The following is a 12,932-nucleotide window of genomic DNA, read 5'->3' as shown; positions in this document are numbered from 1 at the left end:
TTTTTGGGGGGGGGTTTGCTCAGATTAAAGTACTGCTTTCTGTTAATTCAGAATAGGCTACTACACCATGAGTAGGCCTATAAATTACCAACAGAGGATCAATGGCTTCCTTTAAAAAATAGCCTAGCTGTGGATTGATTGTGTGTAGTCCAATAACACGGCATAGCCTACGGTTGGGAGCGCGTGGCAAATTTGTCAGTGAACACTATGCAGACAAATCCGTTTCTTCCTCTCCAACGATTGTATTTGAAGACACAGGTTGGAAAGCAAATAGCTCCTGCTGAAAAGAGAAGCCTAATCTCTCTTCTGTAGGCTACCAAAATATTTAATCCACTTCCAAATATTGTTTTGCAAAGAATTAGCACTTTGTGACATCTGGTGATGTTAAAAGGGCTTTTTTAAATACATTTGATTGATAGGCTATAACAAGAGAGATAGGCTTTTGGCACTAATGCATCGGCCATTGCCGGCGAGCGAGTCATTGGGTGAGTAAGTGAAACTGGAAAGCCTTTTTAAGACTATCATTTCCTCAAATTGTAGCCTACAACACACCTAGGTCTAGGCTATTGATGGATTCAAGACAATGTTGTTTTTATTGACCTCAGATTCTCAGTTTGTCAGTGCCATTTCGATCATTTGTTTATATATTTATTTTTACCCCCAATTTCGTCCTATCCAATTGGTAGTTACAGTCTTGTCCCATTGCTGCAACTCCCGTACGGACTCTCGAGAGAGGCGAAGGTCGAGAGCCGTGCGTCCTCCGAAACACAACCCCGCCAATCCGCACTGCTTCTTGACACAATGCTCGCTTAACCCAGAAGCCAGCCGCACCAATGTGTCGGAGGAACACCGTACACCTGGCGACCTTGTCAGCGTGCATGCGCCTGGCCCGCCACAGGAGTCGCTAGAATGCGATGGGACAAGGGCATCCCGTCTGGCCAAACCCTCCCTATCCCGGACGACACTGGGCCAATTGTGCGTCGCCCCACCCGGGTCGCGGCCAGCTGCGACACAGCCAGGTATTGAACCAGGATCTGTAGTAACGCAGCTAGCACTTCGATGCAGTGCCTTAGACCGCTGCGTCACTCGGGAGGCCCCATTTCGATCATTTGTGCGGTATTAAAAAAGATTCTGCCAAAGTCTCCAGTCTTGTAAAATTACGTAGAATTGCATGAAATGCGTTTATAAAAGGCCACATTTCTCCCGGACCCTATGCTATTAACAATGTTCTCCATGTGTGCATCTTCTGTAAGTGCCTCTACTCTACTGCTCTATGCAACTACCAAATGCGATGATATGCACGCAATGATTTATAATAAAAGTGATATTTGGTACCACGGAATTCCCCAGGTTACCCCCCTCTCACGCTCACTTTTTGTTCCAGCCCCTCCCGATTTTACCAACAATAGCAGCTGAAACCCCTAGCTGTGTGTCTAGACAGATGTGTGACTAGTGGCATTGTGTAAGAGAGCATGCAGACAGCCACCTACAGTTTGACAGTGTGTGTGCTTAATTTGTAAATTAAGCACACACACATTTGTAAATTAAGCACACACACTGTCAAACTAAAAGGTGGCTGTCTGCGTGCTCTCTTACACAATGACACTAGTCACACATCTGTCTAGACACACAGCTAGGGGTTTCAGCTGATATTGTTGGTCTCGGGCAAGTAGTTTGATAAACATCACCTACTGTGTTTTAGTTGATGTGATGATCAAGGCTCTATAGGAAAGGGAATGTGAGTGAAGAAAACCTGATTGTACAGAAGGTTACGACTTATGGGTGTGTCTGCATTGCAACTAGATCTCACACCTATGTCGCACGAAATCCTGCCCATAATCCTGCATTGCAGCATAATTCACCATCATTTTTGTGCAACCTCAGCTAAACGTGTCTGATACTGTTGGTTGACGTAAGCACTACTGTAATACACAGGCTGAGACAGGATGTGTATATTAGTGTTTCCTGACCGCTCTATTCTTCTTGACCATGATGCATTACCTGACTCTGTGTGTGTGTGTGTGTGTGTGTGTGTGTGTGTGTGTGTGTGTGTGTGTGTGTGTGTGTGTGTGTGTGTGTGTGTGTGTGTGTGTGTGTGTGTGTGTGTGTGTGTGTGTGTGTGTGTGTGTGTGTGTGTGTGTGTGTGTGTGTGTGTGAGAAGGGGGATACGACTAGAGTGAAAGCGGAAGCAAATCACACGTGTGTGAATAAGCCACAGAGTACACACACGCTCGTTCGTCTCTGGAATAGTGCAGGGGCTTAGAGTGTGTGTACACACAGAGTGGTGACTCATGGTTGAACTCAGATGTTCTCCCAGACTCACCATGGCCCTAGAGCTGTACAGCCTTAACTACACAGCCAGTCAGCCAGTAGCCAGCCAGTCAGTCAGCCAACCGGTCAGCCAGCCAGCCAGTAAGTCGGTCAACCAGCCAGTCAGCCAGTAAGTCGGTCAGCTAGCCAGTCAGTCAGTCAGCCAGTCAACCAATCAGTCAGCCAGTCAGCCCTACCTTACAGAGGAAATTCTTCCTTCTAGGAATCCCTGTGTACTGTATCTCTAGGACAGCATCATAGATGTGGCAGTGCCAAAGTAATTTACACCACAGCATGGGTACTACAAGGACACACTGGGCTTTCCCTTGCATTGTCACATCTAGACCATTATATACATAAGATACTGAGTGAAAGAAATGGCTTTATATTATGTACAATCTCATTATAATAGAATCAAACCTCACAATACATGTTTTGTTGAATTCAATTTGATTCACTTTGTTTGCTCAGTCCAGCTGCTTTTTCATCTAATTAATCACCAAACAATCAAAAAGGTCTGAGACTGAAGTGGTGACAGTGGCGGTCACAGTGTGTGTGTGTGTGTGCGTGCATTCATGCGTGTGCTCGTCTCTGCGTGCGTGCGTGCCCGCATATGTGTGTGTGTGAGTGTACATGCTGTGAAATAGGTGCATCCCTGTCAGAGGAGGTGAGTTATGGCATTAGAGGGCTAGAATGTTTTCTGTCTGGTCAGGTCTCAGACAGTATAAGTGGACTGTGACAACTTAATGAAAGGACCTGGGTGTTAACTACCGTGCTAAATGCCTAATATCTCCTCTCAATGGATGCTGTCATTTATGTGACTTGTGTCACAGTTGGATCACACTGGCCTGCTATGACAACCAAAGACGAGGAAATGTCATCTGCTTTCCAGCAGTTTTTTTTTTATCACAGATGTAGCTCGACAGCTGCTGAGGGATACAGGGTAGAGTGACAGCCACCCTCTTCCGCCTCCACTATTCCCTAACAAGATCTCACAGTTTAACGAATTTGACTTCAGATTCTGATGGTTATCCACGTTTCTCCAAACGTGAAATGTTCAAGTGTTTTTGACACCATGGGTTGCTCCTCCTGCTCTGCATCGTTCTGTTTCTCCAAACATCAAATTTAGGAGTTACCGAATGGTTAAGTTAATGGTTAAGGTTTGGGATATGGTTAAAACTAAAAACGAGTGTCTACCACTGAGGTTGAACAGGCGACCTTCGGATCAAGAGTCATGGGATTACCATCAGGACTACTTGATGGTAATAGTGCTCACTGTTGCCCCAAGCGGTTTTGAAGTCATACAGGGCAACCCAAATAGCATGTGAGCGACTGGCTCTATTCTGTATTATGGAGCAACATTTGAAATTGTATTTTTTTTTTTTACATTGGTTAAAAGTAGAGACAGAGCTGGAAAATGATATATCATACACTAGAGTCGAGGAACAATGGGAAAGTAATTCTGCTTTGAAAGTTGATGGCCCTTGAATGTTTTGGTAAACCTACTGGAGACATCTTCTTTGTCTACACTCATTTGGCATTGTTCACACCCTCTTAAGCCTTAGCCCCTCCATTCTCTTTAAGGATTCACATGTGAGGCCATGTGCTCAACAACCAAATATTTCGAGACGAAAGGCTGGTTTGTACCAAGGGTGTATTTGTAAAGTCAATCTGGAGTGCCAGAGTGCGCTCTGGGTGTTTGTAAACTCAGAGAGTTGTCAGATTGTCCGTTCGTAAATTCAGAGCGTTTCACTCTCTGAGCATTCAGAGCGCACACTGGATGCTCTGGCCGAGAAGTAGGGTCGATCTGAGCGTTCTGACCTAACAACAGCAATCAAGCACCCAAGCTAACTGGCTAACTTGCTAGCTACTGCCAGAAAAAAATTAGAGAACAGCTCACTCTGACCATTTTACTCACCCTAGCAGAGCTGGTTAGGCTGTTTTCATGTTATCCAGAGCATTGGTGACTGTAACTGTGCTGCTGGCTACAATTTAATTTAGTTTTTTTGACAATGTGTACTGACACCGGCCATATTCAACAGGTGTTGACAATTCCTGACATTTAATCAGAGTGGTCTGCTGGAGGTCATTTTGCAGGGCTCTGGCAGTGCTCCTCCTTGCACAAAGGCGGAGGTAGCGGTCCTGCTGCTGGGTTGTTGCCCTCCTACGGCCTCCTCCACGTCTCCTGATGTACTGGCCTGTCTCCTGGTAGCGCCTCCATGCTCTGGACACTACGCTGACAGACACAGCAAACCTTCTTGCCACAGCTCACATTGATGTGCCAGCCTGGATGAGCTGCACTACCTGAGCCACTTGTGTGGGTTGTAGACTCCGTCTTATGCTACCTGTAGAGTGAAAGCACCGCCAGCATTCAAAAGTGACCAAAACATCAGCCAGGAAGCATAGGAACTGAGAAGTGGTCTGTGGTCACCACCTGCAGAACCACTCCTTTATTGGGGGTGTCTTGCTAATTGTCTATAATTTCCACCTTTTGTCTATTCCATTTGCACAACAGCATGTGAAATTTATTGTCAATCAGTGTTGCTTCCTAAGTGGACAGTTTGATTTCACAGAAGTGTGATTGACTTGGAGTTACATTGTGTTGTTTAAGTGTTCCCTTTATTTTTTTGAGCAGTGTATAATATGTTTAAAAATGTAGTTTTTTTTACTACATTATTCCATATGTGATATTTCATAGTTGTGATGTCTTCACTCGTATTCTACAATGTAGAAAATAGTAAAAATACAGAAAAACCCTTGAATGACTAGGTGTGTCCAAACGTTTGACTGGTACTATATATACAGTGCATTTGGAAAGTATTCAGATCCCTTGACTTTTTCCACATTTTGTTACGTAACATCCTTATGGTTCAAAAATTTCCCGCTCTTCAATCTACACACAATACCCCATAATGACAAAGAAAACCTGTTAAAAATATATATAATTTAATCACATTTACGTACGTATTCAGACCCTTTACTCAGTTCTTTGTTGAAGCACCTTTGGCAGCAATTACAGTCTTCTTGGGTATGACGCTACACTCTTGGCACACCTGTATTTGGGGAGTTTCTCTCATTCTTCTATGCAGATCCTCTCAAGCTCTGTCACGTTGGATGGGGAACATCGCTGCACAGCTATTTTCAGGTCTCTCCAGAGATGTTTGATCGGGTTCAAGTCCGGGCTCTGGCTGGGCCACTCAAGGACATTCAGATACTTGTCCCGAAGCCACTCCTACGTTTTCTTGGCTGTGTGCTTAGGGTCGTTGTCTTGTTGGAAGGTGAGTCTGAGGTCCTGAGCGCTCTGGAGCAGGTTTTTATCAAGGATCTCTCTGTACTTTGCTCTGTTCATCTTTCCCTTTCTCCCAGTCCCTGCCGTTAAAATGATCCCCACAGCTGCCATCACCATGCTTTACCGTAGGGATGGTGGCAGGTTTCTTCCAGATGTGACGCTTGGCATTCAGGCCAAATAGTTCAATCTTGGTTTCATCAAACCAGAGAATCTTGTTTGTCATGGTCTGATTGTCCTTTCGGTGTCTTTTGGCAAACTCCAAATAGGCTGTCATGTGCCTTTTACCAAGGAGTGGCTTCCGTCTGGCCACTCTACCATAAAGACCTGATTGGTGGAGTGCTGCAGAGATGGTTGTTCTTATGGAAGGTTCTCTCATTGCCACAGAGGAACTCTGGAGTTCTGTCAGAGTGACCATCTGGTTCTTGGTCACCTCCCTGACCAAGGCCCTTCTCCCCCAATTTGCTCAGTTTGGGTATTGTGTGTAGATTGATGAGAATTGTATTTTATTTTAATCCCTTTTAGAATAAGGCTGTAACGTAACAAAATGTGGAAAAAGTTTAGGGGTCTGAATACTTTCCGAATGCACTGTATATATAACATTTTGTGGGAGTTGGCCCCTTGCGAGGTGGCCCTGTGAAACTGCGCTACGCCACCGTGTGTGTGTGTTTGTGTTTGTGTGTGTGTGTGTGTGTGTGTCTGTGCGTGCGTGCGTATGCGTGCGTATGCGTGCATGTTTGTAATTTGGGCAGAGAAACAAAGGGAAGCTGAAGGCTTGGAGTGGAAACTTGAGACACCCGTCACGATCTCGCGCGGCGGTGTCGGCTTGACCTCTCACCTCCTAGGCAGTAGTGACACCAGTCAGTCAAGAAGATCCGGTGGGAGAGAGGGCAGCCAGTTAAACATGACCTCAGTTTTCAGTATATTGTGATAGGAATCCTACCACTCCATTGCTCCCAAATGATTTAGCACGGTCGTTCATATTGCCATTCAACGCTCAGAATACGCTCAGATGTGTACTTTTCTAGTCAATGATCTCCATGGGAAAGTGAATGGATTTGAATGCTTTTGAACAGTCCCAGCCCTGAAGAGCCATTTTGAGTGTGTAGGCTAGCTATGCTATGCTTAATTTATACTGTAAGTATTGATCTCTCCCTTCCCCTTTGAAAGTCAATATAGGACAAGAGATCTGCTTTGTCTTCTCCTGAACACAGAGAAAAGCCTTGTCACACCCAGTCCAGCCTAGCCTCGTCACACACACACACACACACACACACACACACACACACACACACACACACACACACACACACACACACACACACACACACACACACACACACACACACACACACACACACACACACACACACACACACACACACACACACACACACACTCTCTCTCTCTAACTAACACTCTCCTATGGAGATTGCTGCTGTTGTGGCACTGGCACTGTAGCCCTGCCTCTGTTTGTTTAGGCTGCTTGTATACATTTTGAGATTAGGTAGACAAAGCAGGGAGACCAAGCAATGTTTACATCTGAAAGAGAGTCCTCTTCTTTGCTTGGCACTGCGTGTTTACTGACTTTCTCTCTCACCACTGCTGGGGAGTAAGACACTGGCTGTGGGTTTGTTTTTCAAACAGTCTAAAGACATTACTTTTCATAAGAAAGCCAATAGGTCAGGGAGAGACAGCAGATAGGCTTGCTCGGCCGCACCTTTTTGTTACCTGATGCCAGTGATTCACAATAAATACCTGGAATTGGCATGCTATTGTTCTTCCTTCTTTGGAGGCTGCTTAGTTTATAGCTAACACTGGCTAAATCAGTGTCATACCACCATCTATAGACTCAATATGATATTATCCATTAGTGTCTATTGTGGGCTAAGAAGTCCCATGATGCCATAATGCAGTCTTGATGTGGGCCTACCCTTCCTGACCTCTATAACACCACACTTTAATATATCTGCTCCAGTGTAAGTGCTTATTCACACTACAACTACCTTGGCCCGTTGAGAGGGATGTGTTGAATTTTTTAAAACGTGTAACGGAGCACGGTCTAAGAGCAGAGCGGAGAGAGAGAGATGAGGGTTGAGAGAGAGAGAGATGAGGGGTAGAAAGAGGACACGGAACGCTTTCTCACGGCAACGGTCTCCACGGCGACGGTGTGACCCACATATCCCTTCTCTCTCGTTGTCCTCGGAGACGGGCAGCTGTTTTGGGGCGGGGGGGGAGACGAAGACGGCGGCTGTGGCGGGCGGGTTGTAATAGAAGGAGTGTGTAGTGGAGACTGAACTAGAGATAATGCTCTGAGAGGGTAAATATGTTGCCTGCTGAATGTGTTTCGGCAAAAGGAGAGAGAAAGAAAGTCGGTGTGTGCATGGTGTGTGTATGCACGCCTGTGTTTGTAGTTGTGTGTAGTTGAGTGGGTTTGTGCGGAATCTGTCTATATGTATATATCTGCCATGCACGTGTGTTTAAATAGCCCTCATCCATTACACTTTCACTCTCAAGCCAGGAGAGGAATGCCCCAGACTGTGTGCCCAGCAGCAGGCACCATGTTTACCCCCAGTGGCTTCAGCCCCCACCTGGCCTCCACCTGCTCTGAGGCTGACCCGGTGATCGAGGATGAAGGGGGCCCTCAGGAGGCCCGGGGGCCTGGGGCTTGCCTGGCCGAAGGACCCCCCATCACCTCCGCCTCCCTGGACACTCTCATCCAGCACCTTGTGCCCACCACAGACTACTACCCAGAGGTAAACAACTATTAGAGGGCCAGTAATCTATCCTGGTTGTACTGGCAACAGCATCAGTAGTAGAAATAGGAATAGTAACAGCAATGGTAATGTTAATGATAATGTTAATACTGTATGTGTTTCCTTCCACAGAAAGCCTATGTGTTTACGTTCCTGCTGAGTGCTCGTCTGTTCATCTCTCCTCCTGAGCTACTGGCCAGACTCTGTGAGACCTGCATCAAACAACAGCAGCTGGACCAGAGTCCACTGGACATGGTCAGTACACACACACACTGACAACACGCACCTACTGACCACTTATACACAGAGTCCTCTCAACACGGCCAGTACTGCTTACACACACACATACACAGTCACTCAACACACACAGCTACTGCTGATCACTTCTACACACCTACTGAAAGCTTTCCTTCCCAGTGTCTCTGACTGTGTCTTCTTCTCCTGCTCCCCCCCCCCCCCCCCCAGGCTAAAGTGAGGAAGTTTGGTCCCAAGATCCTGCAGCTGCTAACAGAGTGGACAGAGACGTTCCCCACAGACTTCAGAGAGGAGAAGATGGTGGGCCTGTTCAAAGACATTATCCACAGGATAGCACCCTGTGATGAGGTGAGGAGTAGAGAGAGGTAGAGAGAGGTAGAGAGAGGGAGGGAGGGAGGGAGGGAGGGAGGGAGGGAGGGAGGGAGGGAGGGAGGGAGGGAGGGAGGCTACCCTCCATAGTCTCAAAGATGAGACTGAGAGCAGGGTGAAGGGGTGTGGTGCTCTGAATGTACAAAACAGTGCAATGTTATACAATCCTGTTCCACTGCATTACAGGTGAGAGAGCAGGATAGAGAGAGAGTAAAGCGAGAGAGAAAGAGAGGAGGGACAGAGAGAAAGAGAGATGAGAAGAGAGAACAAGGGGAGGGGTTTTGGCATTGGCTCTGCAGCCTCAGGGCAAGAGAGAGAAAGAGATGGATGATGATGATGGAGGTAGAGAGAGGGATGGAGGATGGAGAGCAGGAAGGGGAGGAAGTGAGGGGAGGTTGGATGCGAGGGAGGAACAGGGATGGAGAGAGAGAGCATGAGGAGGCTAATGGTGATGAATGTGCAGTTATTTGTGGCTGCAGAGCAGAGCTGGGCCCAGGCAGGGTTCTCGCTCTGGGTCATTTATGGCACGCTGTGGGTGATTTACTGAGGCCCGACCTGTTGGCCCCAACCAACAGCCTACAGCAACACAGCTCAGTGGGAGGCTGGACGCACATACACACACTGGGGGGAACACACACACACGTCCATGCACACAGAAGAAACAATGATGTGAAAGAGGTGCGTGAACTGTGAAGGAGAGGGATGGAGTCTGGGAAGATGAGGATGATGATGATTTTTGTCATCTCCTGATGATGATACTAATGTTGAACATCATTAATATGTTTATGGTCATTATTAGTTGTCTAATCCTTATAATGTCCACCCCAGGCGTACTGGAAGACACTGAATCAGGTCCTGCAGACCCTGAGCCAGAAGCTGGCAGCCATCGCCCAGGGAGAGGAGTGCATCGTCAAAGTGAACGCCTCCTCAGTCTCCTCAATCTCTGACAAGCTGGTGGCCTTCAAGACCAAGTCTCCACCCATCCAGAAGGAAATGCTGTCTATCTGCAACGACCCTTACACACTTGCACAGCAACTCACCCATATAGAACTGGTAAGGAGAGGGGGAGGAAGGATAGGATGGGAGGCGGGGGTTAAATAGAGGTCATAGAGAGAGCGAGAGAGAGAGATGAGAAGGGAAGAGGAAGGGGAAAAGAAGGAGAGAGAGAGAAGCAGAGATGAAAGAGAATGAGAGAAGGATGCCTGACGTAAGGGAGAGAGATGATGAGAAGGGTAGAGAGAGATGACACTAAGAGAGAGAGAGAGAGCAGAGGGGAGAAAAGAACAGACACGGCAATAAAGCGTAGATGAGGATAGCTGTAGAATCAAAAGAGAGAAAGAGGGAGAGGAGAAAGAGAGGGAGGGAGCGAGAGAGAGAGAGAGAGAGAGAGAGAGAGAGCGAGAGAGAGCACTGAAATCTTCCAAACAACCCAGAGGACAGCTAGTTCTCCCATTGGCTTGATTACCAGCTAACTATTCCAGTATGAGTTTTAAATGCTCCCCTGTTAGCTCTAGCCTACAGCTGACTAATAGGCTTAGAAAAAGGTGCTCTGAAGACACACGAACAGACCGGGCTGAGCAACAAATGATCGGAGGAGGACGACCTACTCCCACTGATTGAGTGACGTGTGTTCATGTGTGTGTTTATGTGTTCATGTGTGTGTTTATGTGTTCATGTGTGTGTTTATGTGTTCATGTGTGTGTTTATGTGTTCATGTGTATTGGTGTGTGGGGGTGTTTTTATGCGTTTGTGTGATTCTGTGTCTGTGTGGGGGGAAGGGGGATGGGGGTTGTGTGTCTGTTTGTCCGTCCGTCCATGTGGGTCAGTGTGTGTGTGTGTGTGTGTGTGGGCGGGGTGTGTGTGATTGTAAGGGCCGTCCTCCGCAGGCCTGAGTAAGCATGTGCTCTCATCTGATAAGCATGACATCATCTCAGAAGTCAGTGGTTTGCCCGAGGCATTTAACAAAGGGAATAAAACCGCAGTGGATATATGTGACCTGACAGCGTTACAATCCACAGCACACACACACACACACACACACACACACACACACACACACACACACACACACACACACACACACACACACACACACACACACACACACACACACACACACACACACACACACACACACACAAACGCACACTCGCACACACACACACATCCTGACTAATGTGCAATCTCTCAGACATACTGTAAAACTGACAAACTGTAAAGTGCTTATCACAGTACCGAAATGCCCACATTCTGGCATTCACTGAGTCCTGGCTGACAGATCAGGACCGAGACGCTGATTTAGAAATCGACGGCTTTGGGGTTCCTGTGCTCCAGGACCGTGATGCATAAACAATGGCCTCTACATTAATAAACGATGGCTCAACACGGTGGTCATACGTGAGAGTGTGTGTGACCCAGATATTTTACCTTTATCGGTGTCACTTCGGCCCGTTTTCTTACCATGGGAGTTCCCCCAGATATTTGTCACGCCGGTCTACATCCATTCTAGAACTAACGGGGACAAGGCGACGGACACCATCTCCCGGACCGTACAAAGGTTACAGTACAACTCCCTGACGCTCTGAACCTCTTTATGGGTGACTTTAATCACTGTTTGCTGAAGAAGTATCTCAATCGCTACCAATACGTCACCTGCCCTAAAAGACATGGCAACGTGTTGGATTTGTGTTACGGGACAGTAAAGGGGGCATAAAAATCCATTGTCAGAGCTCCACCGGGCTCGTCTGACCATAGCACTGTTTAACTCGTTCCCACCTTAAAAACCTGTCCTGAAGAGAGGCAAAGTTGAACAAAGAAATGTTCAAGTGTGGACGGCTACTGAGCGCCTTCAGGACTGCTTTGACAATACATGTTTCCTAGCTCCTGCACTGACCTCGATTAGTTGACTGACACTGTGAGCAGCTATGTTTCATTCTGTGAAAATGAGGAAATACCCCAGAAATCAGGCTAAATATTTCCAAATAACAATCCTTTGGTAACCACATGTCTTAGCAGAGAGGCTTTTGTACAGTTTAACATAGTCAGCTAGTTGACGGACTTTTTGACCAATAGAACTCAGAGGGTGAAAGTCAACAGTTCCCTATCCTCCACTGGTTCACCACAAGGGTGCGTCCTTTCCCCTCTGTTGTTTGTACTGTACACTAATGATTGTCAGAGTAATCACGACTCTGGACACATCATTAAGTTTGCGGACACCTTGGTTATGGCGAGTCTTTTACAGGATGAGGAGGTGAGCCACGGCCCAGTGGTGGAGGAGCTCTTTGGATGGCGTGACCGCTCCTACTTATAATAACTTAATGTCACGAAAACCAAGGGTATGGTTATTGATCTCCAGAAGAGCTCACTGCCGCCAATGCAGACTCTTATAGATGGTGAGCTAGTGGAGACCGTTGATCGATACAAATATGTTCATGGCGCTTTCCTTGACAGCAAACTGAGTTTTGAGCCCAATATGTATGCTATCTTCCCGAGGGAACTCTTTTACAGATCGTTCATTGCATCCATTTTGACATTCAATATGATCTGCTGTTTCGGTAATTGAAACTTAGAGTAAGAACAGGCTGGGTAACATTGTGAAACAAAGTAGTAGGATCGTTGGTATGAACTTAACCCACTTTTTTCACCTGTATCAGACACGAGTCATATGTAAGGCGCAATCCATTCTGAGGGACTCCCAGCATCCCTTGTTTGTTGAATTTATGTTGCTTCTCTCAGGGCACCGATGCAGGCTCCCTAAGTTTAAAACGAACAGGTCTAAACTCTCCTTCATGCCAGCTGCTATCAGCTTTCTCAATAAGCTATAGTAGTACTGGTAGTTGTGTATTGCTGTATATTGTTTTTGTGTATATTTATTGTCATGTGTTTTTAACTACGTGCTGCGAAATGAATAACCCGCCCGGGGATAATAAAGACTACTCTACACGCACACGTGCACA

The 12,932-nt window shown here is 46.7% G+C and overlaps 1 protein-coding gene across 1 annotated transcript in view; it reads left to right on the top strand.

Moving 5' to 3' along the window:
* Nucleotides 1–12,932, top strand: part of LOC139574106 (ras-GEF domain-containing family member 1C-like) — a 52,494-nt gene that overhangs the window by 21,371 nt on the left and 18,191 nt on the right. Inside the window, exons 2-5 of the mRNA XM_071398287.1 lie at nt 8,114–8,352; nt 8,485–8,607; nt 8,818–8,955; nt 9,805–10,029. Coding sequence (XP_071254388.1) covers nt 8,125–8,352; nt 8,485–8,607; nt 8,818–8,955; nt 9,805–10,029 — 714 coding nt within the window. The 5' untranslated portion in view covers nt 8,114–8,124. The remainder of the gene's footprint in view (nt 1–8,113; nt 8,353–8,484; nt 8,608–8,817; nt 8,956–9,804; nt 10,030–12,932) is intronic.

The sequence above is a fragment of the Salvelinus alpinus genome, chromosome 4, assembly GCF_045679555.1.
Source record: "Salvelinus alpinus chromosome 4, SLU_Salpinus.1, whole genome shotgun sequence".
NCBI classification, from domain to species: domain Eukaryota; kingdom Metazoa; phylum Chordata; class Actinopteri; order Salmoniformes; family Salmonidae; genus Salvelinus; species Salvelinus alpinus.
The sequence above is the reverse complement of the archived record's forward strand: the minus strand, read 5'-3'. Positions and strand labels throughout refer to the sequence as shown.